The sequence below is a fragment of the Panthera uncia genome, chromosome B4 (genome assembly GCF_023721935.1).
Source record: "Panthera uncia isolate 11264 chromosome B4, Puncia_PCG_1.0, whole genome shotgun sequence".
Classification (NCBI taxonomy): Eukaryota; Metazoa; Chordata; class Mammalia; order Carnivora; family Felidae; genus Panthera; species Panthera uncia.
Genome location: NC_064809.1, coordinates 41,712,556 through 41,737,869, shown reverse-complemented (window position 1 = coordinate 41,737,869; position 25,314 = coordinate 41,712,556). Strand labels below are relative to the sequence as shown.

The 25,314-nt window shown below is 43.1% G+C and overlaps 1 protein-coding gene across 1 annotated transcript; it reads right to left on the bottom strand.

Annotated features, from left to right (window-relative positions):
* Positions 1-19,190: 19,190 nt before the first annotated feature.
* Positions 19,191-23,904, bottom strand: APOBEC1 (apolipoprotein B mRNA editing enzyme catalytic subunit 1). The gene is made up of 5 exons (XM_049626657.1): positions 23,859-23,904; positions 23,545-23,572; positions 21,283-21,680; positions 20,351-20,469; positions 19,191-19,461 (listed from the first exon to the last, which is right to left on the bottom strand). The coding sequence occupies exons 1-5, from the start codon at positions 23,902-23,904 to the stop codon at positions 19,312-19,314; spliced, it is 741 nt and encodes a 246-aa protein (XP_049482614.1). The 3' UTR covers positions 19,191-19,311.
* Between the last annotated feature and the right edge of the window lie 1,410 nt (positions 23,905-25,314).

The window sequence follows — 25,314 nt, the reverse complement described above, 5'->3', positions numbered from 1 at the left end:
ACAAACAAAACTCCTTTCCCCCCCCAAAGAAGCTCCCCCCTGTTCACCTCCCTTATTTTTCTTTAAGATTTTATTTTATTTTTAATATTTAAAAATGTTTATTTCTTTATTTTGAGAGAGAAAAGAGACCGTGGGTAGGGGAAGGGCAGAGAGAGAAGGAGACGGAATCCCAAGCAGGCTCTGGGCTATTGGCACAGAACCTGATGAGGGGCTAGATCCCACAAATTGTGAGATCATGACCTGAGCTGAAGTCAAGAATTGGATGCTCAACGGACTAAGCCACCCAGGCGCCCCTTTAAGATGTTATTTTTAAGTATTCTCTACAGCCAACATCAGGCTCGAACTCACAACCCTGAGATCAAGAGTCTCATGCTTCACCAAATGAGCCGGCCAGGCAGGCATTCCTTTTCAGCTCCCTTATTAGCTACTTGGCGATGTTTTCAAATTCCCCAAAGAGACACAGTTTAATGGCTTTACCTATCTTTTGGGCCGTTCAAAATATGTTTCAACTAAGTTGGTATCAGTGCCAATTAGAAATGAGAGGCATAAACGAGTTTACAGACTTAGAAGGGAAGAGTGATTAGATATGAACGTTGCAAAGGGGACAGTGAATTAAAAGCAAATCACAGATTTCTACACTGACTGGAGTATCACTCCTTGATGATAGTTGTCTTTGAAAGAAATACGTTGTATCTGAACCCCTACGTCTCACCCAGTGGCCCCAGTTCTTGCCCAACCAGCTGTCTCTCTATCCCCTGACCCCATAAGCCTGACTTGTGCAGGTACCTCACAACACTTAAACTCTAAACTCAGAGCCCAAATCACAGCTCGCGTTTCTCGCCATCACTAGGACCCAACTGGGCTTATTTCTGTCCTGTCTATGCTCTAAACTTGGTCTCCTTGAATTACCTCAATTCTTAACTTTTCTTTTTTTATGCTTTATTTATTTCTGAGAAAAAGAGAGACAGAGCATGAGCAGGGGACGGGCAGAGAGAGAGGGAGACACAGAACCCGAAGCAGGCTCCAGGTTCCGAGCTGTCAGCACGGAGCTCGACGCGGGGCTCGAACACACGAACTGTGAGATCATGACCTGAGCCGAAGTCGGACACCTAACCGACTGAATTCCCTCAATTCTAATCTCTGTTGTCCTAGGCTTTGAATCTGATATTTGCACGTGGCTTCTCCTCTGCTCAACCCTAGCTTAGCTCTTCAGTTTCTAGTAAAAGTTGTTGATTTTGGTGGGAGCAGAATTCTATCTCAAAACTCTAGAATCAAATTCCATTTTCTGGTGACTACAATCGATCAGGCTGGCCACATTTCTTCCAAGCAGAAGGAGAGGAGTCATTTGTCTCTGTATCATCTATCTTCTGAGCACTTATTAGTTTGCCAAACACTGTGGTAGGTCCTCCTGTTACAAGGATAATGAGAAATAGTCTTTCCCTTTAAAAAGCCCCTAGAGGAGGGGCGCCTGGGTAGCACAGTCGGTTAAGTGAGTGACTTTGGCTCAGGTCATGATCTCACAGTTTGTGATTTTGAGCCCCACGTTGGGCTCTCTGCTCTCAATGCAGTGCCCGCTTTAGATCCTCTGTCTCCCTCTCTACCCCTCCCCAGCTCGTGCTCCCTCTCTCCCTCCCAAAAAAATAAACATAAAAAAAAAAAAAGAAAGAAAGAAAGAAAGAAAGAAAGAAAGAAAAGTCCCTAGAGGAGAGAGAGACCAATAACCCACAATTGCACACAATTTGACACAAGTACACAGACATATGTATGGAGGAGGTTATTTTATTTTTTATTTTTGGTCATTGCCTTTTTTATTTGTATTTTTTAATATAATTTATTGTCAAGTTGCCTAATATACAGTGTATACAGCGTCTTCTTGGTTTCAAGGGTCGATTCCCGTGATTTATCACTTACGAACAACACCCAGTGCTCATCCCAACAAGTGCCTTCCTTGGTGCCCATCACCCATTTTCCCCCCTCCCCCCGCACCCCCACCAATGGAGGAGGTTATTTTAATTAGCTTGAGATGCCAAAGAAGGCTTCCTAGAGCAGAATACCCAGGAGCTTAATATTTTTAAGTTTTAAATACCTTTTTAATTAAAATATTATGCACATAGAGAAAAGCGCATGAATCACAAGTGACAGGTTGAGGATTTTCAAGAATGTATGACAAACACCAAGATGAAGAAATAGAATGTTACTGGCATTCCAGAAACTCCCCTCACACCCCCTCCCAGTCCTCTTGCTTACATTAAAAGAAGTTAGGGGGACGCCTGGGTGACTCAATCGGCTAAGCGTCTGACTCTTGATCTTGGCTCAGGTCATGATCTGGCGCAGTTCGTGGCTTCAAGCCCCATGTCAGGCTGTGCACTGACAGCATAGAACCTGCTGGGATCGCTCTCTCCTTCTCTCTCTGCCCCTCCCCTGTTCTCACTCACTCTATCTCAAAATAAGTAAATAAAATAAACTTTAAAAAAGTAAGTTAGGAGTGAAAAGTGATGAGGATACACTTGGCAAGAAGAATAATATGTTTAAAGATTGAAAGGTTTAGGGGCGCCTGGGTGGCTCGGTCGATTGAGCATCCTGACTTCAGCTCAGGTCATGATCTCACGGTCTGTGGGTTTGAGCCCCGCGTCGGGTTCTGTGCTGACAGCTCAGAGCCTGGAGCCTGCTTCGGATTCTGTGTCTCCCTCTCTGTCTGCCCCTCCCCTGCTCATGCTCTGTCTCTCTCTCTCTGTCAAAAATAAATAAACATTTATAAAAAAAATTAAAAAAATTGAAAGGTTTAAAGTAGTGCAGAAGGGGGGGCCTAGGGGGCTCAGTGGGTTGAATGTCTAACTCTCGATTTCGGCTCAGGTCGTGATCTCATGGTTCGTGAAAGCAACCCCGCCCCGCATCCGGCTCTGTGCTAACAGTGAGAAGCCTGCTTGGGATTCTCTCCCTTTCTCCGTCCTTCCCCTTTGTGAGCATGCGCGTGTGCATGCTCTCTCTCTCTCTCTCTCTCTCTCTCTCAAAATAAATAAATAAACGTTTAAAAAATAAATCAGTAAAGTAGTACAGAAGGTAGAAGAAGGTGTGACTCGTGGTGGAAGAAGAAGGTGGTTGGAGAGAAAGCTCATCTCCTCCATCAGCAGGAGCCTGATTATGAAAATCCTTTCCATAAGTTGAGGAGTTTAATTTTAAACCTAAAGGCTATGGAGAGTCTCTGGAAAGTTTTCCTCAGGGGAGAAATAACTTGATCCAATTTGCCATTCAGAAACATTCTGGGGGCGCCTGGGTGGCTCCGTTGGTTGAGTCTCCGAGTTCGGCTCAGGTCATGATCTCGGGGTTCATGAGTTCGAGCCCCGCGTCGGGCTCTGTGGTGACAGTGCAGAGCCTGGAACCTGCTTCGGATTCTGTGTCTGCCTCTCTCTCTGACCCTCCCCCGTTCATGCTCTGTCTGTCTCTGTCTCAAAAATAAATAAACATTTTAAAAAATTTTAAAAATAAAATAAAATAAAAACACAATTGTAGTTAGGCCTGGATAAAACGGTTGGAGGCTTTCAGGCAAGACTGATAAGGGAGGGAGCTGGTGAATGTTAGGGAGTAGCTTCTGCCTTAGCCAATTAGTCTTGGAAAAGGTTGTAGTTGAGGAAAACTGCTAGGTTTCCACTTTGAAGAATGACTTGATGGTGATCCCGTAGCGGAGAGAAAAAATAAAAACAATGGGTTTATGTTGAGACACATGTAAATAAGAGGTGTGGGTTGGAAAAAAATAGATTTGGTAGTCATCAGCCTTATCCTTTCTTTTTTTCTTTAAGCTTTTATTTTTCATTTTTGAGAGAAGAGAGAGCAGGGGAGGGGCGGGGGGGGGGGGCAGGGCGGACAGAGGATCTAAAGCTGGCTCTGTCCTGACCGAAGTGAGCCCGACGTGGGGCTCGAACTCACAAACTGTGAGATCATGACCCGAGCTGAAGTCAGCTGCTTAACCAAAAGAGCCACCTAGGTAACCCTAGCCTTATACTTTTTTAAATGAATTCATGCCTGTGTGTGAGGTCCCCAAGGGGAAAGTATACAAAATGCAAATGAGGACTGGGGAGCACAGACATGTAAGGTGCAGAAAGGAAAAGAAGAATCTAAGAATGGGTCTCAGAAGAGACATCCGGAGGAAAAAAGGGGAACCCAAGGGAGGGGTATCCATGGAGGCAAAGGAGTGGGGAGTTTTCAGAAAGGCGTGTTTAGAGGCAGATAAGATCATAAATACTGAATGCATTTAGCAAGGTGGAAGTGAACAAGGACTTCAGTGGCATGGTGGACCTTTGGGTGGAAGAACTAAAAGTAAAGAATTAAGGATCAAGAGCAACAATCAGAAACTGTTCTCTCATGGGGCATCTGGGTGGCTCAGTTCAAGCCCCGCCTGGAGTCTGTTTTGGATTCTGTGTCTCCCTCTCTTTGCCCTTCTGCTCTCTCTGTCTCTCTCTCTCAAGAATAAATAAACATTAAAAAAATTTTTTAAAAAGAAATTGTTCTTTCGTAAAGCTTGTGTGTGAGGGAGAATTATAGGATTTGCAATTTTTTTTAATTTTTAAATGTTTATTTATTTTTGAGAAAGAGAGAGGCAGAGAGAGAGAGGGAGACAGAGAATCCCAAGCTGGTTCCACACTGTCGGCACAGAGCCTGATGTGGGGCTCAAATCCACGAACAGTGAGATCATGACCTGAGATCATGAACCGAGATCATAACCTGAGCTGAAATCAAGAGTTAGACGCTTAACTGACTGAGCCACCAGGGGCCCCAGGATTTGTATTATTTTGTCCACTATTGTCTTAGAAGAGTGACTGAAACGCAATACTCCCTTGATGCAAGTTGTTCCGATTGACTGATTGAATGATTGTATCTTACACTGGGCTGTATATAGGTCAAGCTCATCAGCAGATTCTTAACTCTACTCAGATTGCCTGCAACCAGGCTACAACTTCTCTTGCCTGGGAGGCCACAAATAATAAGTATCTGCTGTACTGTGAGAGGGCGGGGTGGTAGCCTTACCTTTTCTAGAGCAGATCAGATCAAGTGATGCCTAGTATCACAGCAGGCCACGGGATTGCACAGTGCATTAATCAAGGGTGAATTTGTCTAGTCTTACTGAGTGGAGGGGTGATAAAATACCCATCAAAAGTTGAGACTGCTGAAGTGCCTGGGTGGCTCAGTCAGTTAAACGTCTGTCTGACTTCGGCTCAGGCCATGATCTTGCAGTTCGTGAGTTTGAGCCCCTCATCGGGCTCTGTGCTGACGGCTCAGAGCCTGGAGCCTGCTTCGGATCCTGTGTCACCCTCTCTCTCCCCTTCCCCCACTTGTGTTCTGTCTCTCTCTCTCTCTCTCTCAAAAATAAAATAAATATGAAAAAAAAGTTGAGATTACCACAACCAATTACTCCTAAAAAATGTGAAGGTAGATTAAGTGCATCAGGTGATTTGGCAAACTAGGCCATGGTCTGGATTCTGAGCTACCTTAGGCCTTATAAACTTTTCAAAGGTCTAAAAACTATCTGAGACCTAAAAGCAAACACCTCTAAAATACCCAGCCATCCATTGCCAAATTCCTGAAAAGCAAAGTAAATAAATGTTTAATTAAATACCAACAAAACGGGGCGCCTGGGGGCTCAGTCAGTTAAGCGGCTGACTTGATTTTGTCTCAGGTGGTGATCTCATGGTTTGTGAGTTCGAGCCCCTGCACTGGGCTCTGTGCTCACAGCACAGAGTCTGTTTTGGATCCTTTGTCTCCGTTTCTCTGCCCCTCCCCCACTGGTGCTGGCTTTTTCTCACTCTCAAAAATAAATGCTAAAAAAAACCCCCAAATACTGGGGTGCCTGCGTGGCTCAGTCGGTTAAGTGTCTGGCCTCGGCTCAAGTTCGAGCCCCATGTCGGGCTCTGTGCTGACAGCTCAGAGCCGGGAGCCTGCTTTGGATTCTGTGTGCCCCCCACTTTCTCTGCCCCTCCCCCACTTGTGCTCTGTCTCCATCTGTCTCTCAAAAATAAATGTTAAAAAAAAATTCAAAAAAAACATATACCATACTCTGGTTTCTCTTGAATTTTTAAAAAATGTTTTATTATTTATTTTGGAGAGAGAGGAACCCACGAACCTTCAGATTATGACCAGAGCCGAAGTTGGATGCTCAACCAATGAGCCACCCAGGCATCCCTGGTTTCTCTTGAGATGGAATAAATCTTTCATCTTTTACTAAAAACAAAACAAAACAAAACCAAAAACCAAAAACAAAACAGCAAAAACATAGCATGCCAATTGGCCATTACTTAACTTATACATAAATTTAATGTTACATATAAATATAAGCAACTGATACATAGTAGGGTCTCCTGTGTTGTGCATATCTTAAAACTCTTTTATGTATTATAATATTTTGATAGCTTAAGAAACCTTTCTGGGGTCATCTGCCTGGCTCAACTGGTAGAGCATGTGACTCTTGATCTCAGGGTCATGAGTTTGAGCCCCACATTAAGTGTAGAAATTACTTTTAAAAAATTTAAATTAAAACAAAACAGAACAACACTTTCTAGCTGGGAAGAGGCTGTCCCTTCCTGAGGCTTGCCAGTTCTTAGAGATAGCAAGGGCTCAGCATGTCCTTGACATGCAAACTCACAAATCCACAACCACACTTCCTTTATTTGGCCCCTACACCCCAGGAGGCAAAATTCCTCTCTTTCATCCCAGGAATGGGGGGAGGGGGGGGACCAGGGACCAGTTCTATAGGTTAGAGCCCAACAAAATTATTCAAACTAGATAGTCCTCAACTGTTTACCCTACCCTGCCTTACCTTTCTGTCGCGGCCGGTGCGACAAGGGGAATGCAAGAAAAAAAGAGAGAAGAGAAAGTTTGGGAACAGGAGGGTCCCCTGGGCTGATGGCCCAAGTGACAGCTTTATTGTTGCTGTACACAATCATTTATAACCAGACTCTTATGGGTTAGGTCATTCTAAGAATAAACAGGTTTCACATAATCGCTGCCCACCAAAACATTTAGTTCTGTGTTTCTTGCATTTTCTAGACGGGTCACAAGACCTTGTTGATAAGATTGCTAGCAAAACACAATTCCCATGTTTGTTTCTATCTGACTCGGGATAGAAAAAGGGAGGTAGCATTACTGCCAACACCTGCAGACCACAGGCTTCAGGAATTAACTTTCTCAGCCTTGACAAGGCTTTCGTATGCCCTTGAGAGTGGGGGAATGGGAGGGGGAACCACCGGGTTGGCTTGAGTCAACAGGGAACGTTGCTCGACCCGGTCTCAGCCTGGCGTCGGGGCCTGGCCTCCCACATGAATGGGAGGGGGGACCACCGGGTTGGCTTGAGTCAACGGGGAACATTGCTCGACCCGGTCTCAGCCTGGCACCGGGGCCCGGCCCCCCACACCTTTCCCCCTGGAAACTCCAATAAAGGCTCTCCCCTAGGGGTGTCTGAGTAGATCAGGTGGTTAAGCGTCTGACTTAACTTTGGCTCAGGTCACGATCTCACAGTTCATGAGTTCAAGCCCCTCATCGGGTTCTGAGGCGATAGAGAAGACCCTGCTTGGGATTCTCCCTCTCCCTCGCTCTCTGCCCCTCCCCCATGTGCTCTTTCTCTCTCTCTCAAAATAAGTAAAAATAAACTTAAAAAAACAAGACTCTCCCCTAGACCTTCTGTTTCCTGCTATCTTCTTCTTCTTCTTTTTTTTTTTTTTTTAATGTTTATTATTTTTGAGACAGAGACAGAGAGCAAGCAGGGAAGGGGCAGAGAGAGAGGGAGACACAGAATCGGAAGCAGGCTCCAGGCTCTGAGCTGTCAGCACAGAGCCTGATGTGGGGCTCAAACTCACAGACCTCCATATCATGACCTGAGCTGTAATTGGCTGCCCAATTGACTGAGCCACCCAGGCACCACTGTTCCCTCCTGACCACTCCAATGTTCTTTCACGAGACCCTTTGTGGCATTCTGTGCCTCCTATCTCTAGAACCTGTGAATATAATAAATTTTTCCTGAGTTTCTCAGTCTCCTCTTGTGGCTGCACTTGACCGATCGTCTCATAAAAGAATATAAAGCACCAACAGAGGACTGCCTCAGGCCTACAGATGTTAAAATAGTTCCTAGCGATCCCCTTGATCCATCCCTCATGATTCTGTCTCCTACATGCCTCTTTCCCAAAGCCAAGAGTGCATCTAGTTGGTGAGCCTGAGAATGCCCCCACCTCCCACCCAGGTCATACACTGCACTGGGTTTTTATTCTGTTTCGCCCCTGACAAGGTCTCTTGTTTTATCAAACATGGATAGCAGACTCTTGTCATTCTCAGGTTTGACATTCTCTGGTTGAAGGAAAGAGCAGAATATGCCACCCCCAAATATGCCACTTGGGCATATTGATTATTGTGAATCAAAAGGTACCTGAGAAACAGCTGGTGCAAGGACACTCTGACCCTCTTTTGTCCCCCCTGAAGCAGGAGCTAAATCTCCCATGTAAAAGGCACCCTTCCCACCAGAGACAGGGAATGTAGGGCCAGGAAGGCTGTATAAACAAAAGTTCTTCAACAGTTCACTACCCCGGGCACCTGGGTGGCTCAGTTGGTTAAGCGTCCAACTTCAGCTCAGGTCATGATCTGACAGCTTGTGAATTAGAGGCCCGAATCAGGCTCCGTGCTGACAGCTCAGAGCCTGGAACCTGCTTCAGATTGTGTGTCTCCCTCTCTCTCTGCCCCTCCCCTGCTCACACTCTGTCTCTCTCTCTCAAAAATAAATGAACATTAAAAAAATTGTTTTAAGAAAAAAATGCCTTAAAATGATATATAAAGCTTTACTGAAGGCTGAAAAGTTTATTACCTTGTGGTATAAGGATATTTGTAGGAAGCATGTGACTGTCTATGGGAATGTGATTTGGGATAAAGCTAGGAAAACAGTTCAAACATTTCTCTCTTCAGGGATTTGGATGTTCAGGAAGGGAAATTTTCCTTATTATTTTAAGACTCGAGACTATTCTACCTCTATTGGTCACCTAGCTATATAATCTCTCATAAGCTCTCATTTTATATCATTATTCTACAAAACACTGTGCAAGTCCTCTACTTAATGACTAGTCAGAACCTGGGACAATATCCCTGCCATTTATCTCTCAGAGAATATGATGGACTCACCAACCTTACCTTCACAGAAATCCCATGGAATAATTTACTCCTCCACCAAGAGGATACTATACTGCACCCATTATAGCTTTGTCCTAGGAACTTGCTCAAATTACTGGGCACTATCACAAGCCCAGGAAGAGCTACAGACCATCCACCAGCTTTTCTAAGATATTTGATAAGTTGTATCATACAGTGAAAGTATCAAGTATTAACAGAAAATCCAAGCTACAGAAACTGACTGGCTTGCTTCTTCGTATGTCTCCCCTCCTTCCAGTCCAAGCTGCAAGACTGCCCACCCCTCTTTTAAAGCTAGTATGGTGATTGAGTTGATAAGCCTCTTAGATTCTCTTCTCCAACAACCCCTTCTCTATTCAGATACACCCTTGCTGAATGTTGTAGCTCACAAACTAGCACCCAGTCTCAATAAAAACGAAGAAGAGTAGATGCTTGAGAAAATACTGGCCTTGGCCATCTCTAACACTTGATACAGTGGGAAAGGCACGTGACCCAAAGAGAGGAGGGATCTGGTTGATTGCACTCCATCGTTGGGTATACAAGAGGCATACCTGGATTCCATTCCATCCGGGCATCCAAGTTGAGGGCTGGTGTCTCCTTTATTTTTTTATTAGCAAACTAATACATGCATCCACCTGCTGGTTCACAAAGACAATTCACCCAATATTGCCAATGCCTACAAACCTGGGAAAAGCAAGAAGGTATTTCCCACTGATTTTATAAAAATGTTCAGAACCCTGGCAGCAACAGATATACACTTTTACTATTTACAAGGAGAGAACAGGGCTTAAGGGAGCCAAAAAGAGACAGTGAAGTGTCCTGGGGTTAGTATTGAGAGGCAAGGGGAAGGTGTGATTATCAGGATCTGGACAGGTCAGCTGTGCAGAGGCCAGCTCAGGACAGAACTGGTCCGAAGTCACACACCATGGAGACAGAGGCACAAGGCCTGGCTAGGCTTATGCATAGCAAGCTGTTCTAATCTTTGGACCATGAAGTCTGTACAGCACAAATAACCACCTCTGAGTGTTAATCAAATAAAATCTGCCCCTAGGGTTTTAAAGCTGTCACGGTCCACGAAATTTGGTTTCTTTTTCCTTCTAATTTAGATCCCACAGGGACTTCACGTACCCTTTATCATAGATGAGATCCAAATCCAAAATGAAGCCCAGAGGTATAGAGAATATTGAAACCAGTGAGCTTACAGAAGTTTGGAAAGGCCTCCATAAAGATTGGTGACGTTGACTTAGAGTCTTAAAAACACAAAACCAATGATGGAATGATAAAATAAGAAAGAACCTGTAGTGATCATCTACTTGGAGTACAAACTCTCACACTTTTTTTTTTTCCTCCTAAGAAAGTTATAATATGAGGGGCGCCTGGATACCTCAGTGGATAGAGTTTGCGACACTTGAACTCAGGGTGGTGGGTTCAAGCCCCATGTTGGGCACGGAGCATACTTAAACTTTTTAAAAATTAAAAAGAAGAAGAGGAAGAAGAAGAAGAAGAAGAAGAAGAAGAAGAAGAAGAAGAGGAAGAAGAAGAAGAAGAAGAAGAAGAAGAAGAAGAAGAAGAAGAAGAAAGTTACAATACTATTCCTAACAAAATGTTTTCACACTGGCTCACACAAAGATTTCATAAGTACATACTACAAAATAAATAGGCAATAACTTATATGGCAATGGAAGCTTAAGCTTCCATTCTATCCTGTGTCCCAGGATGGCTCAGCTGTCCCATAATTTTAATTTATTCAAGTCACTGTTAACTCTTTCTTTGCCGCAGTGCCTGGTACTCTCAGTGCTCTCATTTAGGCTTCTCTTGACGAGTGTGTATTCTTTTTTTTTTTGAGACAGAGGGCCCACCGGCAAGCGGAGGAGGGGCAGAGGGAAAGGGAGAGAGAGAATCTTAAGGAGGCTTCATGCCCAGACAGAGCCTGACAAGGGGCTGGATCTTACAACCCGTCACGAGACCATGACTTGAGGCAGAAATCAAGAGACAGACACTTAACCAACTGAGCCACCCAGGTGCCCATATCTAGTGCATTCTTATATGAACATTTGTACTTAGTCTCTGATGATTTAAGTTTGGGAAACACTGCATTGCCAGTTTCAGAAGATGCCGGTTCTCAGCAAGTATAGGGTGAAGCCAAGTGACTATCGTTAATACAAGAAACATGAATAGCATCCTTCTTATTATATTGTGTAAAAATTATGTACGTTTTTATGGGCAGGTCAAAAATGATTATCTGAATGTGTACACAGGTACACACATCTGCATGTTCTGGGATGAGAAGGTAGTTTTTCAGGAAGTGACTCCCCCAGTTTGTTGGTTCCCTTGTCTCCAGCTTTGACTTTGGCTCCTATGGCGTTCGTTTTCTCTTTAATAATTAGGCGATGAAGCAGGGCTTTCTTTTTTTTTTTTTTTTTTTTTTTTTTTTTTTTTTTTTTTTTTTTTTTTGTCAAAATAGGCAATTATTTTTATTTCACCAGAAGCAATCTCAAAATAATACCAAAATGCGTTTGTAAGCCATTCGTCAGCTTCAGGCCTTGAGTACTCCTTTTGGGCCAGGTGTGGGGGAAGGTGGTCCAGACAGCATCCTGAAGGGACGCTCTGTCAGCACCTGCCAGTACACACTAGAGCAGGTAAGGAAGTTTGAAGAATGCCAGCACGTACCTCTGCCATAGCCAGGGAGTTGGTACCAAGGGAGAAGCTCTATCATTGACAAAAGTGACCAAAACATAAAAACTTAGGAGGAACCCAAAAAGAAATATATGGGACCTGCATTAAGAAAATAATAAAAGTTGACTGAGAAATATAAGTGAAGGTTTTACACAAGGATAAATACATAATATTTCTTTCTTTTTTTAAGTTTGCTTATTTTGAGAGAGAGGCAGACAGAGCAAAAGTGGGGGAGGGGCAGAGAGAGAGGGTGACACAGAATCCGAAACAAGCTCCAGGCTCTGAGCTGTCATCACAGAGCCCAATGGGTGGCTCAAACTCACAAACCCCGAAATCATGACCTGAGCCGAAGTCAGACACTTAACTGACTGAGCCACCCAGGTGCCCCAGTATATAATATTTCTCAGTGGAAAGACTAAATAGTGCAAAAGTACCAATTATTTTCTGTTGAATATTGTGATTTATCATGGGAAATGAATATGTGGTCTTCCTCCAGTTCCTGGCACAGAACTCCTAAAACCCTTTGAATTTCCTACTGATAAGAGCAATAAAGGTATCTGTTCTTATTCATAAGAAGCCTCTTTCAGCCACTCCTGAGTTTATACTAGGGGTAACTGGAAAAGCCAGAAAGTTTGGGGGCTGGATGCCAGGTGATTAGATAGTTGGAACTTTCAGTCCCACCCCTCAGCCTCCAGGACAAGGAAAGTGACTCAGTCACCAACGGCCAGTGATTTAATCAACCATAGCTATGTAATGAAACCTCCATAAAGACCCAAAAGGATGGGATGTGGAGAACTTTGGGGTTAGTGAACATGTGGTATTGGAAGGATGGTGCATCTTTAGAAGCTATGGAAGTTCTACCCCTTCTCCCACATACTTTCCTTATGCATCTCTTCTATCTGGCTGTTCCTGAACTGTATCCTTTTATAATAAAGCAGGAATCTAGCAAATAAACCATTTTCCTGAGTTCTGTGAGCCCATTTAGCAAACTAATGGAATCTGAGCAAGGAGTCATGGGAACTCTTTATAGATAGCCAGTCAGAAGCACAGGTGACAGTCTGGAATAGTGATTAGCATCTGAACTGGAAAAGGGGTCAGTCTTTTGGACTGAGCCCTCAAGCTATGGGATCTGACATGACCTCCAGGTACAAAGTGTCAGAATTGGCTTAAATTGTAGGCCATCCACCTGGTGTCACAGAATAGCCTTGTGTGGAGGAAAAAAGACCCACACACTGGATGACCAGAGTACAGAATTATTGAGAATGGAAGAGAAATGCACAGATTCGTTTTTCCAAAACAAATACATACCACTAATAAAATCCAAAAAAAAAAAAATTCGATGAGATTGATGGATGTATTAGCCCTCTCCAGAGAGAATCAATAGTATAAATACACACACACACACTCATAAGAGGAGATTTATTACAGGAATTGACTCATGTGATTATGGAAGCCAAGAAGTCCCATGATTGGCCTCCTGCAAGCTGGAAAACCAAGAAAGTTGGAGGTATAATTTAGACTGAACTTGAAGGCCTGAGAACCAACAGAGCTGATGGTGTAAGTCCTAGTCCATGTCTGAAGGCCCAAGGACTAGAAGCACCAATATCCAAGGGCAGAACAAGATGGAAGTCCCAGTTTGCAAATGGAGCAAATTGCCTTCTCTCTACCTTTTTGTTCTACTTGGGCCCTCAGTGGATTGGATGATACTCAGACACAATGGTGAGGGTGAGCCTCTTTATCAGTCTGAAGCAGGGCTTTCTAAGCACACGGAAATGGTTCTGTCTCGGAAAACTAACTTTACACATTAAAGAATATATCTTTCATGATAAAGGATCCGATGTTTAGAAATGTTAGATCAAGGGGTGCCTGGGTGGCTCAGTAGGTTAAGCGTCCAACTTTGGCCCAGGTCTTGATCTCACGGTTTGTGAGTTCGTTCGAGCTCGGTGCTGGGCTCCGTGCTGACGGTGCAGAGTCTGCTTGGGATTCTGTCTCCCTCTTTCTCTGCCCCTCCCCTGCTCACTCTCTATCCCTCTCTAAATAAATCCATAAACATAAATATACATATATATATATATATATATATATATATATATTAGGTCAAACAATGAGTCACTGTTAGGGTACCGATCTCAGATATAATGAAAGGATATACGGTTATATTAACTAGCAGGGGGATATTTTTGAATTGTAAACTCTGGAGGGAAATAGATCTGATATGTAAAGAAAGCTGTAGGAAATGCTCTTTTTGTCACAAACAACTGCTTCCTGTTTAAGTGAGGCAGTATACTGGCATGATGACAAGGAACTTAAACTCTGGAGGCAGAGTCATTTAAAACGTAGCAGCTATGTGACCATGGTCAAATCATTTGAACTTTTTGTGCTTGTTTTCTCATTTATAAGATGGGAATAATAATAGTACTTACTTGATGGGACAGTTGCTACATATATTATGTATATGTAAATGAGTTCACATATAGAAACAACTTATAACAGTACCTGGTACATGATGAGTCCTGTATATATTTGCTGTTTTTATTATTTTCCCCCACTCAACCCAGTACATATAATCAAATATTTATAAAATTTGTTTGCCCCTACTTATTTACAAAGCTACCTCTACTAATTATACTGAAACTTGTAGGTTTCCCAAACATCCATGGTATAATTGGGGGGCTGGGGGGAGGGAGAAACACTTAATCTGGAACTCTGAAGCTCAAGGAGAAAAAAGTCAGGATTGGAGGCATAGTTGTAGAATAATGAATAATAATACCTTTCATCTATTGAGTGCTTATTATAGTCCAGGGTGTTCTAAATGCTTTCCATGTAAATCTCATTCGATTCTCCTAGTGACCCTATGATATAAGTACTTTATTATCCCCATTTGGAGGAGGGAATGGAAGCAAACACGTGAAGTAACTTGCCCCAGTCACACGGCAGGAAGTAAGACCCAGAATTTGAGCAGTCTGGAGGCTCCAGTTTGTTCTCTTAACTACCAGACATCATGTTATCATATAAAATTTATATATTATCGTTTGGGCTAATATCCAGTGAACATAACTGTGCAACCAGACTAGCTATCTGAATGGCTGGTGCTCTGTTCTGATTAGCTTGGTGCTTGGATGATATCATTTGTTAATATATTATGACGATCACTTCTGATTATGGGTGGTAGTTAAAGCCATGGAAATGGATGAGATCTTCGGAGAAGTGTGTTTTTATAGTATGAGAAAACTAATATTTTGAGCACCATGAAAGCAAAGGTAGGCTCTGTTTTAGTCACTACTATGCTCCCAAATTGGTTTTACTCAATCTCTGCAAATATGTAAAGGAAGAAAAAGACCGAAGACCGTCTATCAATGTCCTTAGCGTAGGTTTTCCAAAGGAGTTGAGGAGCAAAAGATAAATAAAGTAAATAAAGTAATAAAGTAATAAAGTCAGTAAAATAATGAGTATACACTATTATTCCGAGAAACTTGGCTGGGAAGAAATGGACCAGGTGACAGCACCACATGACTGGAAAATAAAAGACGACGTGCCTTTTTTATCTGGCATTTACAGCCTCATTAATGACATTTTGAAAAATTCGAACAGACCTTTAAGAATTCCACAAAGTTATTCTAAAGCTCATCTACCACTCAAAGAAACCTGTGAGAACACCAAGAAAAGTTCTGAAACCCGTAAGAACACCAACAAAACAGCAAGACAACAATGGGGGCTTACCCCTCAGTTACTTGACCTCCTCCACCTTTCTACTTTTCTGTTCTGACTCAACCACAGGCTTGCTTGGTCACACCCTCAGCGACATTATCAATTGCAGCTACTCTGCTTTCAAAATAGTTAATCCGTTCGGTGTCTGACCATCACATACTATTCTTCAAGCTTGATTGTTCAAATACGCCCACGATCCCTATCTAATGATCCTATCGAGATTTCCAGATGGTTGACCATTCTGACTTTTCCCAACCCACCAGCCTTCTCCTTAGTTTTCTTTCTCATCCAGCTAACTCAAACTCATCTGAAGCTTTGTGGCCTCTGGCTTTTTTTTTTTTTTTTTAATTTTTTTTTTTTTTTACATTTATTTATTTTTGAGAAACAGTGAGACAAAGCGTGAGGGGGGGAGGGGAGACACAGAATCTGAAGCAGGGTCCAGGCTCCGAGCAAGCGGTCAGCACAGAGCCCTATGCGGGGCTCAACCCACGCACTGTGAGATCACGACCTGAGCCGAAGTCAGTCGCTTAACCAACTGAGCCACCCGGGCGCCCCAACTTTCACAGTAGTTTTTAAAAAAAATGCTTAGACAGGCTTCACTGAGATACCTAATAAGTTCCCAGCCCCTCTTTTGGCCTCCCAAAAGACTGCCTTGTATCTCCACTCCAACCCAGGAAGACAAGTGAGCAAGTGACTGAGCCAGTCTGACTCCATTATGAAAACTGGGGAGATCCTAGTTACTGGTGTATCCTAAGTGCTCAAACAAAATGTTTTACAACTTAAGTAATTTTTTAAAAAAGCACACTGACTTTTAGCCCCACGGTGTTCCTTGTCTGACCCCGGCTAAATTGTATAATATTTCAGCTTCCTAGTCTCCTCATGCGGCAAGCACTTTATATGTTCACCAAACTCCATTTTCTTCTCCTCCTGGACTGTGTTTCTGTCTTTCTTAGAGTTGGGTGGGGCCACACGATTGATTTTTGATTAGTGGAATTGGGTCAAAAGTGACGTTTGCCATATCCAGTCCTTGATTCTAAAAACACTCTTTCGTGCAACTTAACGCTTTCTTGTCTCTTCTCTGTCCCCTCCTGTGTATGCTGTCTCCTATGAGATGGCCGAATGTGGAGAATTCAGTAGAGAGTTCCAAGGCCATAGGAGATGGTGGAGTCACCAGATGGAAGGAACCTGGGTCCCTGAGTAACTGCAGGCAGCAAGAACATCCTCACCCGATTTACATTAGGCTTCAGTGTGAGCAAGAAATAACCTTTTTTTGTGTATAGCTGCTCAAAGTTTAAAAGGCTGCTAATTACAACAGTACATCATCCTATAAATTTGGGCTAATAGATCGTCTATTAAATCTTAGGATGTTCTGAGTCCGAATCAAATAAAAACTTGTTCTTTGTTTCCCTTGAGCATCTTAGAGATTGGCTTCATGAAATTGTCTGTCCTAAAAACACACAGCAAAAGTCCATACCGTTAAAACCCAGGATGGCTTCCAATTATTCTTATCTCCTGGCATCCAAGCCCTTGTGTAGTCCCCTCCCACATTGAATCATGGCTGGCTGGTGTTACCAATAGAAGACTGCAGAAGAAATAGCGTATGATTCCAAGACTCAGGCATTAAAGATACAGCAATTTCCACCTTGGTCTCTCTTAGATGCTTGCTCTGTAGAAAGCCTGGTGTCAGGTCGTGAGGACAGCTGAGCAGCCCTGTGGAGAGGGCTACCTACATGGCAAGGAACAGACCTCCCATCAACCACTAGCCTCTACTTTCCAGCCATGTGAATGTGCCACTCGGGAAGCATATTCTCTGGCCTCAGTCAAGCCTGAAGATGACGGCAGTCCTGGCTGACTGGCTGACAGCTTGACAGAAACCTCACGAGAGACCCTGAGCCACAAACACACTGATAAGTTGCTCCCGAATTCCTGATGAAGCTGACATAATAAATATTTACTGTTGTTTTAAGCCACAAAGTACTAGAATAATTTGTTTTTTAAAATTTTTTTTTCAACGTTTTTTTTTTATTTATTTTTGGGACAGAGAGAGACAGAGCATGAACGGGGGAGGGGCAGAGAGAGAGGGAGACACAGAATCTGAAACAGGCTCCAGGCTCTGAGCTGTCAGCCCAGAGCCTGACGCGGGGCTCGAACTCACAGACCGCGAGATCGTGACCTGGCTGAAGTCGGACGCTTAACCGACTGCGCCACCCAGGCGCCCCTAGAATAATTTGTGATAAAGCAGTGGAGGACACGATCTGTGATACTACTGTTTGTTAAAATTCCTAGACTCTTTTTTTTTTTAATTTTTTTTAACGTTTTATTTATTTTTGAGCCGGGGAGAGACAGAGCATGAACAGGGCAGGGTCAGAGAGAGGGAGACACAGAATCCGAAACAGGCTCCAGGCTCTGAGCGGTCAGCACAGAGCCCGACGCAGGGCTTGAATTCACGGACCTGATCATGACCTGAGCTGAAGTCGGACGCTTAACCGACTGAGCCACCCAGGCACCCCCTAGATTATTTTTTTAATCTCTTTTTATCCCCTTCAGCATTATTGAGACATAGTAACATACAATGTTGTGTAAGTTTAAGGTGTACAACATAATAATTTGATATAATATATATTGCAAACTGATTACTACAATAAGGTGAGTAGACATATTCATCACCTCATTGTTACAGGTGTGCATGTGCGTGTGTGTGTGTGTGTGTGTGTGTGTATAATACACATCACATCTTCTTTATCCATTCCTGGTGATGGACACTTAGGTTGTTTGCATGTCTTGACTATTGTAGACAATGTTACAATGAACATGGGGTGCAGATACCTCTTTGAGATAGTGATTTTATTTCCTTCAGATATATACCCAGAAATAACATTGTTGAATCATATGATAGTTTTTTTTAAGCTTTTATTTTATTTTATTTTATTTTATTTTAGGGGCCCCTGGGTGGTTCCGTCAGTTGGGTGCCCGACTTCAGCTCGGGTCATGATCTCACGGTTCATGAGTTGGAGCCCCGCGTCGGGCTGTGTGCTGACAGCTCAGAGCCTGGAGCCTGCTTCGGATTCTGTCTCCCTCTCTCTGCCCCTCCCCTGCTCACACTCTGTCTCTGTCTCTCTCTCTCTCTCTCAAAGATAAACATTTAAAAAAATAATAAAGTTTTTATTTTATTTTATTTTGAGAGTGAGAGAGAGAGAGAGCACACAAGCAGGGGAGGGGCAGGGAGAGAGGGAGAGAGAGAGAGAACCCCGAGTAGTCTCCTCACTGTCAGCACAGAGCCCTATGAGGGGCTTGAACTCAGGAGCCGTGAGATCATGACCTGAGCCGAAGTCAGACTCTCACCCTATTTAGCGACCCAAGGACCCCTTAATTATTTGTGATGCTCTTGTGAATGGGATTTAAATTTTTTTCGTTTTTAGATAATTTGTTGGTGGTGTATAGAAACACAAGCTGAAAATTTCTACATTCCAATGACATTCTCTTTTTCGTGGGGCATCAGTGCCTGTTACTGAAACAGAGTGTATGCGGGAATCATTCTTTTTTTTTTTTTAATTTTTTAATTTTTGAGAGAGAGAGAGACAGACAGACAGAGCATGAGGCAGGGAGGGGCAGAGAGAGGGACACAGAATTGGAAGCAGGTACCAGGCTCTGAGCTGTCAGCACAGAGCCCCGCTCGGGGCTTGAACTCACGGATCGTGAGATCATGACCTGAGCCGAAGTTGGACGCCCAATCAGCTGAACCACCCAGGCGCCCACAAGGAATCATTCCATTCATCTCCAAGTCACAGGAAGTTGTATCAATCCTGTAGCTAAAAGGATATGGGGGGGAATCATTTGGTAATGGCAATTTTGAAGAGTAAGTCTGAACAATGTAAGCTGATTCTGACATCTTCTTAAAATCTTTAAGCAGGGAGGGAGACTCTGGAAGGAAAAAAAAGAATAATATTTTTCTTGATACTATTGTAACCACAAACATTTCAAAACATTAGTTGGAAGTTTATTGAGCAACTTTCAAGAGAATACAAATGGGACACCTACATTTCTTCAATAGGATGACACACATCAATATGGGAAAAGAGAATATCTGGAATTCTGTAGAGCCAGTAAGTGTTGTAATAATAATAATAATAATAACAATAACAATATCAAGTTAATGTGGAGTCCATGTATATCTTAAACCGGTTTATCTGTTCCCTTCTCTCATTTATTTCCTACAGAGATTGTCTTGTTCTTCTCGCATTTTCTTTTTTGTTTGTTTTAAGTTTACTTATTTATTTTGAGACAGAGAGAGAGAGAGAGAGAGAGAGCGGGGAAGGGGCAGAGAGAGAGGAAGAGAGAGAATCCCAAGAAGGCCACACGCTGTCAGCCCAGAGCCAGATGAGGGGCTCGGTCTCACCAACCGTGAGGTCATGACCTGAGCCAAAAGCCAAAATCAGGAGTCTGATGGAACCCCCCAGATGCCCCATTCTCACACTTTCTTAAGGTACGTCAAGAAGTTAAATAACTAAATTTCAATACAAATGACAAAGAGACGGTGAAGAAAAGACATATCAACTTATCAGAAAAGAAGTTTGAAGAAGGATGTTTCTTTTGGCATCATAATCTTTGTCCCTTAATGTGACCGACTAGAGGGGCTCCTGAATGGCTCAGTTGGAGGATCATGCAAGTGTTGATCTCAGGGTCATAGGTTCGAGCCCTGCGTTGGGTGTAGAGATTACTTAAATAAATAAAACCTAATAAAATAAAATAAAATAAAATAAAATAACATAAAATAACATAAGATAAGATAAAATAAAATAAAATAACTTACTAGAATTATGCAATGCAGTTCCAGTGCATACAGCTTCATCCATACAACAGGGTACCTGGGCCAGTGATCTTCTTCCCCAGGTGGGTAGTTGACAAAATTCCTCCAGCAGTGATCATACTCTAAGGAGACACAAATTTTGGTTCATTCAGCTAATAGAGCAGAAAGCTACTTTAAAGAGAGCCCAGCTTATAGATACACGTTATATAAAACCCGTAAGCCTATTTGCTGTTGGAGATGGACTAACCTCCCCCTGAATCCCTAAAAACAACAACATAGTTTATTCCAAGATGGCTGACGGGTCACCATGGCAGGTGCAGGCATGGAGAAGAGAGCCCTCTTTTTCATATTTTCCTTGCTGTGAATATCAGACCTGGTCCTTTCTCATGTTATTTTGGACTTTCGCTTCTTCTTCTTCTTTTTTTTTTTTTTAAACATTTACTCATTTTTGAGAGATAGAAAGAGACAGAGTTGCAGTGGGGGAAGGGCAGAGATGAGAGAGAAACACAGAATCCAAGCTGTCAGGACAGAGTCTGATGCAGGGCTTGAACCCACGAACTGCCAGATCATGACCTGAGCCAAAGTTGGACACTTAACTGAGCTAGCCAGTTTATTTATTTATTTAGGAGAGAGACAGAGAGGGAGGGAGAGAGCACAGTGGGGGAGGGACAGAGAGAGAGAGAGAGAGAGAGAGACAGAGGATCTGAAGCAGGTTCTGTGCTGACAGCAGAGAGCCCGATGCCGGGCTCGAACTCACGAACTGCTAGATCCTGCCCTGAGCCCAAATCAGACACTTAACTGACTGAGCCACCCAGGCGCCCCCGGACTTTCACTTCTGAGACTTCCGAAGTGGGATAGTCACTCTTCTGGCCTGGAAACATGCTACCAGCACAGTCTCGCATCAACACTTAAGGTCCTCTGTTTGTTGTTTTTACCTGGGACTCTCATAATCTGGACAGTCACACCACTGTTGATGAGGTCCCTGAGTCCTTGCCGGTTTTGTTGATCCAGGTGCCAGAAGAGCCGAGATACATAAATAACCAGAGTCACGCTAGGGTGTTGACTCAAAAATCCTCTGATAGCCTTGGAGCATTCCCAACAGGGACTCCAGGACAGGAACCAGGTGATGGAACAGCTGACGGAGGGGCAAAAATGTCTTTCTGAAGTAAATTTTTCTATAAAGTTGAGCTCGACGTGGTTGGCGGTATTTCTGCCCGAGTTTCGCCAGATCCTATGGCTTGTGCCCCACTTAATTTCATAGAGCAGACAGGCCTCTTTGCGGAGTTCTCTGGGGTCAAAGAAGACTTCAAACTCCCGGGGTTCAATTCTTCTCCTGAAACACAAAAAGCACCCCCATGCTTTCAGGCAATCTTTAGAGGGACCCGAGGAATGATTTCATGTTCCCCTCTCCTATCACACAGATCTCAAACATGACATCTCAGGACATTTTCTTTTCTAATCTGTCTCCCAAAGTTATCTAGGTGGGCCTGTCTGAATCATCAGAGTTTCTCTCACAAGCATAGTGAAAAGAGTTTTCCCACCTCACGTCATGGAGTTACCACTCTCTCTATACCGTTGCTTGGTAGTTTTGAATTCAGGCATAAATATGTAGAGACGCCATGCTCCAATCCCTACACCTCAACGTTCCTCAGTGGACTCTAACTAAATTTTAGGTAGGAGCCTCAAACTGCCAACAAGATTCTATTGCCAAGTTTGAAGAGAGAAGAAGCCTCGGGATTCTTCGGCATGAAATTCTGCATACTAATTCCTCATAAGAAAAAAATTCAAGTTGCTCCCAGTGGCATCTTTATTTATTTATTTTTTAAAGATTTTTGTCAAAAAAAAAAAAAAAGATTTTTGTCTTTAACAGTCTCTACACCCACTGTGGGGCTCAGACTTACCACACCAAGACCAAGAGTCACATGCTCCACTGACTGAGCCAGCCAGGCGCCCCTCCCAATGACATCTGTAGACTTAATCCTTTCCATGTCTCAGAGCTGTAACTCAGGGGAAACTCAAGATCGTGATGAGTACTCTTCTTTGCCATATGGTTGAGTCATCAGCTTATTACATCCCAATATTTCCACTCATCCCTCAAGTATTACATTTATTGACCACATAGATCAGTCCTCCCACCCATCGTGAGATAATTTATTCCCTGACAAAAGTCCCCCTGTTATAATGCTACGTCTGAAAAATGGGAATATGGTATAAAATAAAAAGATGAACTCAAAGTGACAAATGAGTTCTCTGGACCTTTCGCTAATGGCTATCAAGTCATGTGATTTAAACAGAGAAGTATGAAGATAAAACAGTAACAGAACAAAGCTGGAAGGTAATTTATTTAAACACAAACCAAAAGACATACAAACAAAGATATAGGAAGCAATAATCATAGGGCGCCTGGGTGGCTCAGTCAGCTGAGCATCCAACTCTTGGGCCCACAGCAGGCTCCGCATGGAGCCTGCTTGGGATTCTCTCTGTCTGCCCCCAGCCCCTAGCTCGTGTGTGTGCTCTCTCTCTCTCAAAATAAAAAAATAAACTTTTAAAAAAGCAATAGTTATAGAGAATGAAGTTAGAAAAGGCAAAAGGTGGGGCACCTGGGTGGTTCAGTCGGTTGAGCGTCCGACTTCGGCTCAGGTCATGATCTCATGGTTTGTGGGTTCGAGCCCCGCATCGGGCTCTGTGCTGACAGTTCAGAGCCTGGAGCCTGCTTCGGATTCTGTGTCTCCCTCTCTCTCTCTGCCCCTCCCCCGCTTGTGCTCTGTCTCTTTCTCTGTCTCTCTCTCTCTCTCTCAAAAATAAATAAATAAATGTAAAAAATAAAATTAAAAAAAAAGAAAGAAAAGGCAAAAGGAAAGAGTGGTAACACGATACAACAAGAAAGGAAAAATATGGAAAGCTATAGTCCTACAGCTCTTAAATCCACCTTTTCTTGCTGAATTAAATGCTCACTATGGTAGTATTCTTTTTTTTTTTTTTTAATGTTTATTTATTTTGGAGAGAGGCAGAGAGAGAGCAGAGGAAAGGCAGAGAGAGGAGACACAGAATCCAAAGCAGGCTCCAGGCTCTGAGCTGTCAGCCCAGAGCCTGATGCAGGGCTTGAACTCACCAACTGTGAGATCGTTACCTGAACTGCACTCGGATGCTTAACCAACTGAGCCACCCAGCTGCTCCTATGATAATATCAGTCTTACCTCAAGGTGGCATCTCCAGCGGAAGGCCCTGTTGACCAAGAGACGATTATGTCAAATAACACCCACACACATATATTTAGCTAAGAAAAATACTCGGTTTTTCTAAACCTGCAAACCATATCAGAAAATGGGGTTAAAAGAGTCTCTCCTATATTCATTGGATTGGACCCTCAAGAAAAGCCAAATTTGTAAGGGCTCTGCCAAAAATCTATTTGCCCAATCCCAAACCAGAAAATCCTCCTTAAGGCTCCAGCAAGAATGATCAAATGCAATGAGACAGTCATCCCCCAGAGGCTCCTATGTGTAATTTCTACCTGCTTCCATAGCACCCTGCATGTCCTTCATCACAGCAATTATCATGCTATACATTTATGTTTTTGTATGGAGCTATTGTTCTTATATTTTATTTATTTTTTAATTTACATCCAAGTTAGTTAACATAGAGTGCCACAATGAGTTCAGTAGATTCCAGTAATTCATCCCCTAGCTATGACACCCAGTTACACCTAGGTATCACTAGGTATAAGGTAGGTATAAGTTATATCTAGGTATAAGCACCCAGTGCTTATCCCAAGTGACTTCCTTAATACCCCTTACCCATTTAGCCCATCCCCCTCCCACAACCCCTCTAGCAACCCTCAGTTTGTTCTCTATATTTAAGAGTCTCTTATGTTTTGTCCCCCTCCCTGTTTTTCTATTATTTTTGCTTCCCTTCCCTTATGTTCATCTGGTGTGTCTCTTAAAGTCCTCATATGAGTGAAGGCATATGATTTTTGTCTTTCTCTGACTGACTAATGTCACTTAGCGTAATACCCTCCAGTTCCATCTACGTAGTTGCGAATGGCAAGATTTCATTCTTTTTGATTGCCAGGTAATACTCCATTGTATATATATACCACACCTTCTTTATCCATTCATCCATCGATGGACATTTGGGCTCGTTCCATACTTTGGCTATTGTCGATCATGCTGCTATAAACATGGGGGTGCATGTGCCCCTTCGAAACAGCACCCCTGTATCCCTTGGATAAATCCCTAGTAGTGCAGTTGCTGGGTCGTAGGGTAGTTCTATTTTGAATGTTTTGAGGAACCTCCATACTGTTTTCCAGAGTGGCTGCACCAGTTTGCATTCCCATACCATGCTATATTTTGATTGGTATTTACACAACCATAATAACAATGAATTATAAATTATGTGAGATACGGATTATGAATATCTTGTTCTAGACTCTATCATCACACTGCCTGAAACATGTTGGCAGTAGATATTTATTGAACAAATGACTGACTGAGTCTCACTACTATCAATTATGGGATACCTAAATATATACACAGAGGAATGAAGAGACAGAGAACAATATTATGCGGAGAGAGTGGCTCTCTCATACATTGTTGGTGGGAACGTAAACTGGTACAGCCACTCCGGGAAACAGGCAGTTTCTTAATCGTTATTATTATTTTATTTTTATTTTTAAAGCTTACTTATTTATTTTGAGAGAGGATAGGGGCAGAGAGAGATCCCAAGCAGGGTCCGTGCTCAGTGAGGAGCCTAATGCAGGGCTCAACCTCACAAATGAGAGATCATGACCTGTGCTGAAATCAAGAGTTAGTTGCTCAACTGACACCCAGGTGTCCCAGAAGTTTCTTAATTGAAAACAACAACGGGGCGCCTGGGTGGCTCAGTCGGTTAAGCGGCCGACTTCGGCTCAGGTCACGATCTCGCGGTCCATGAGTTCGAGCCCCGCGTCGGGCTCTGTGCTGACAGCTCAG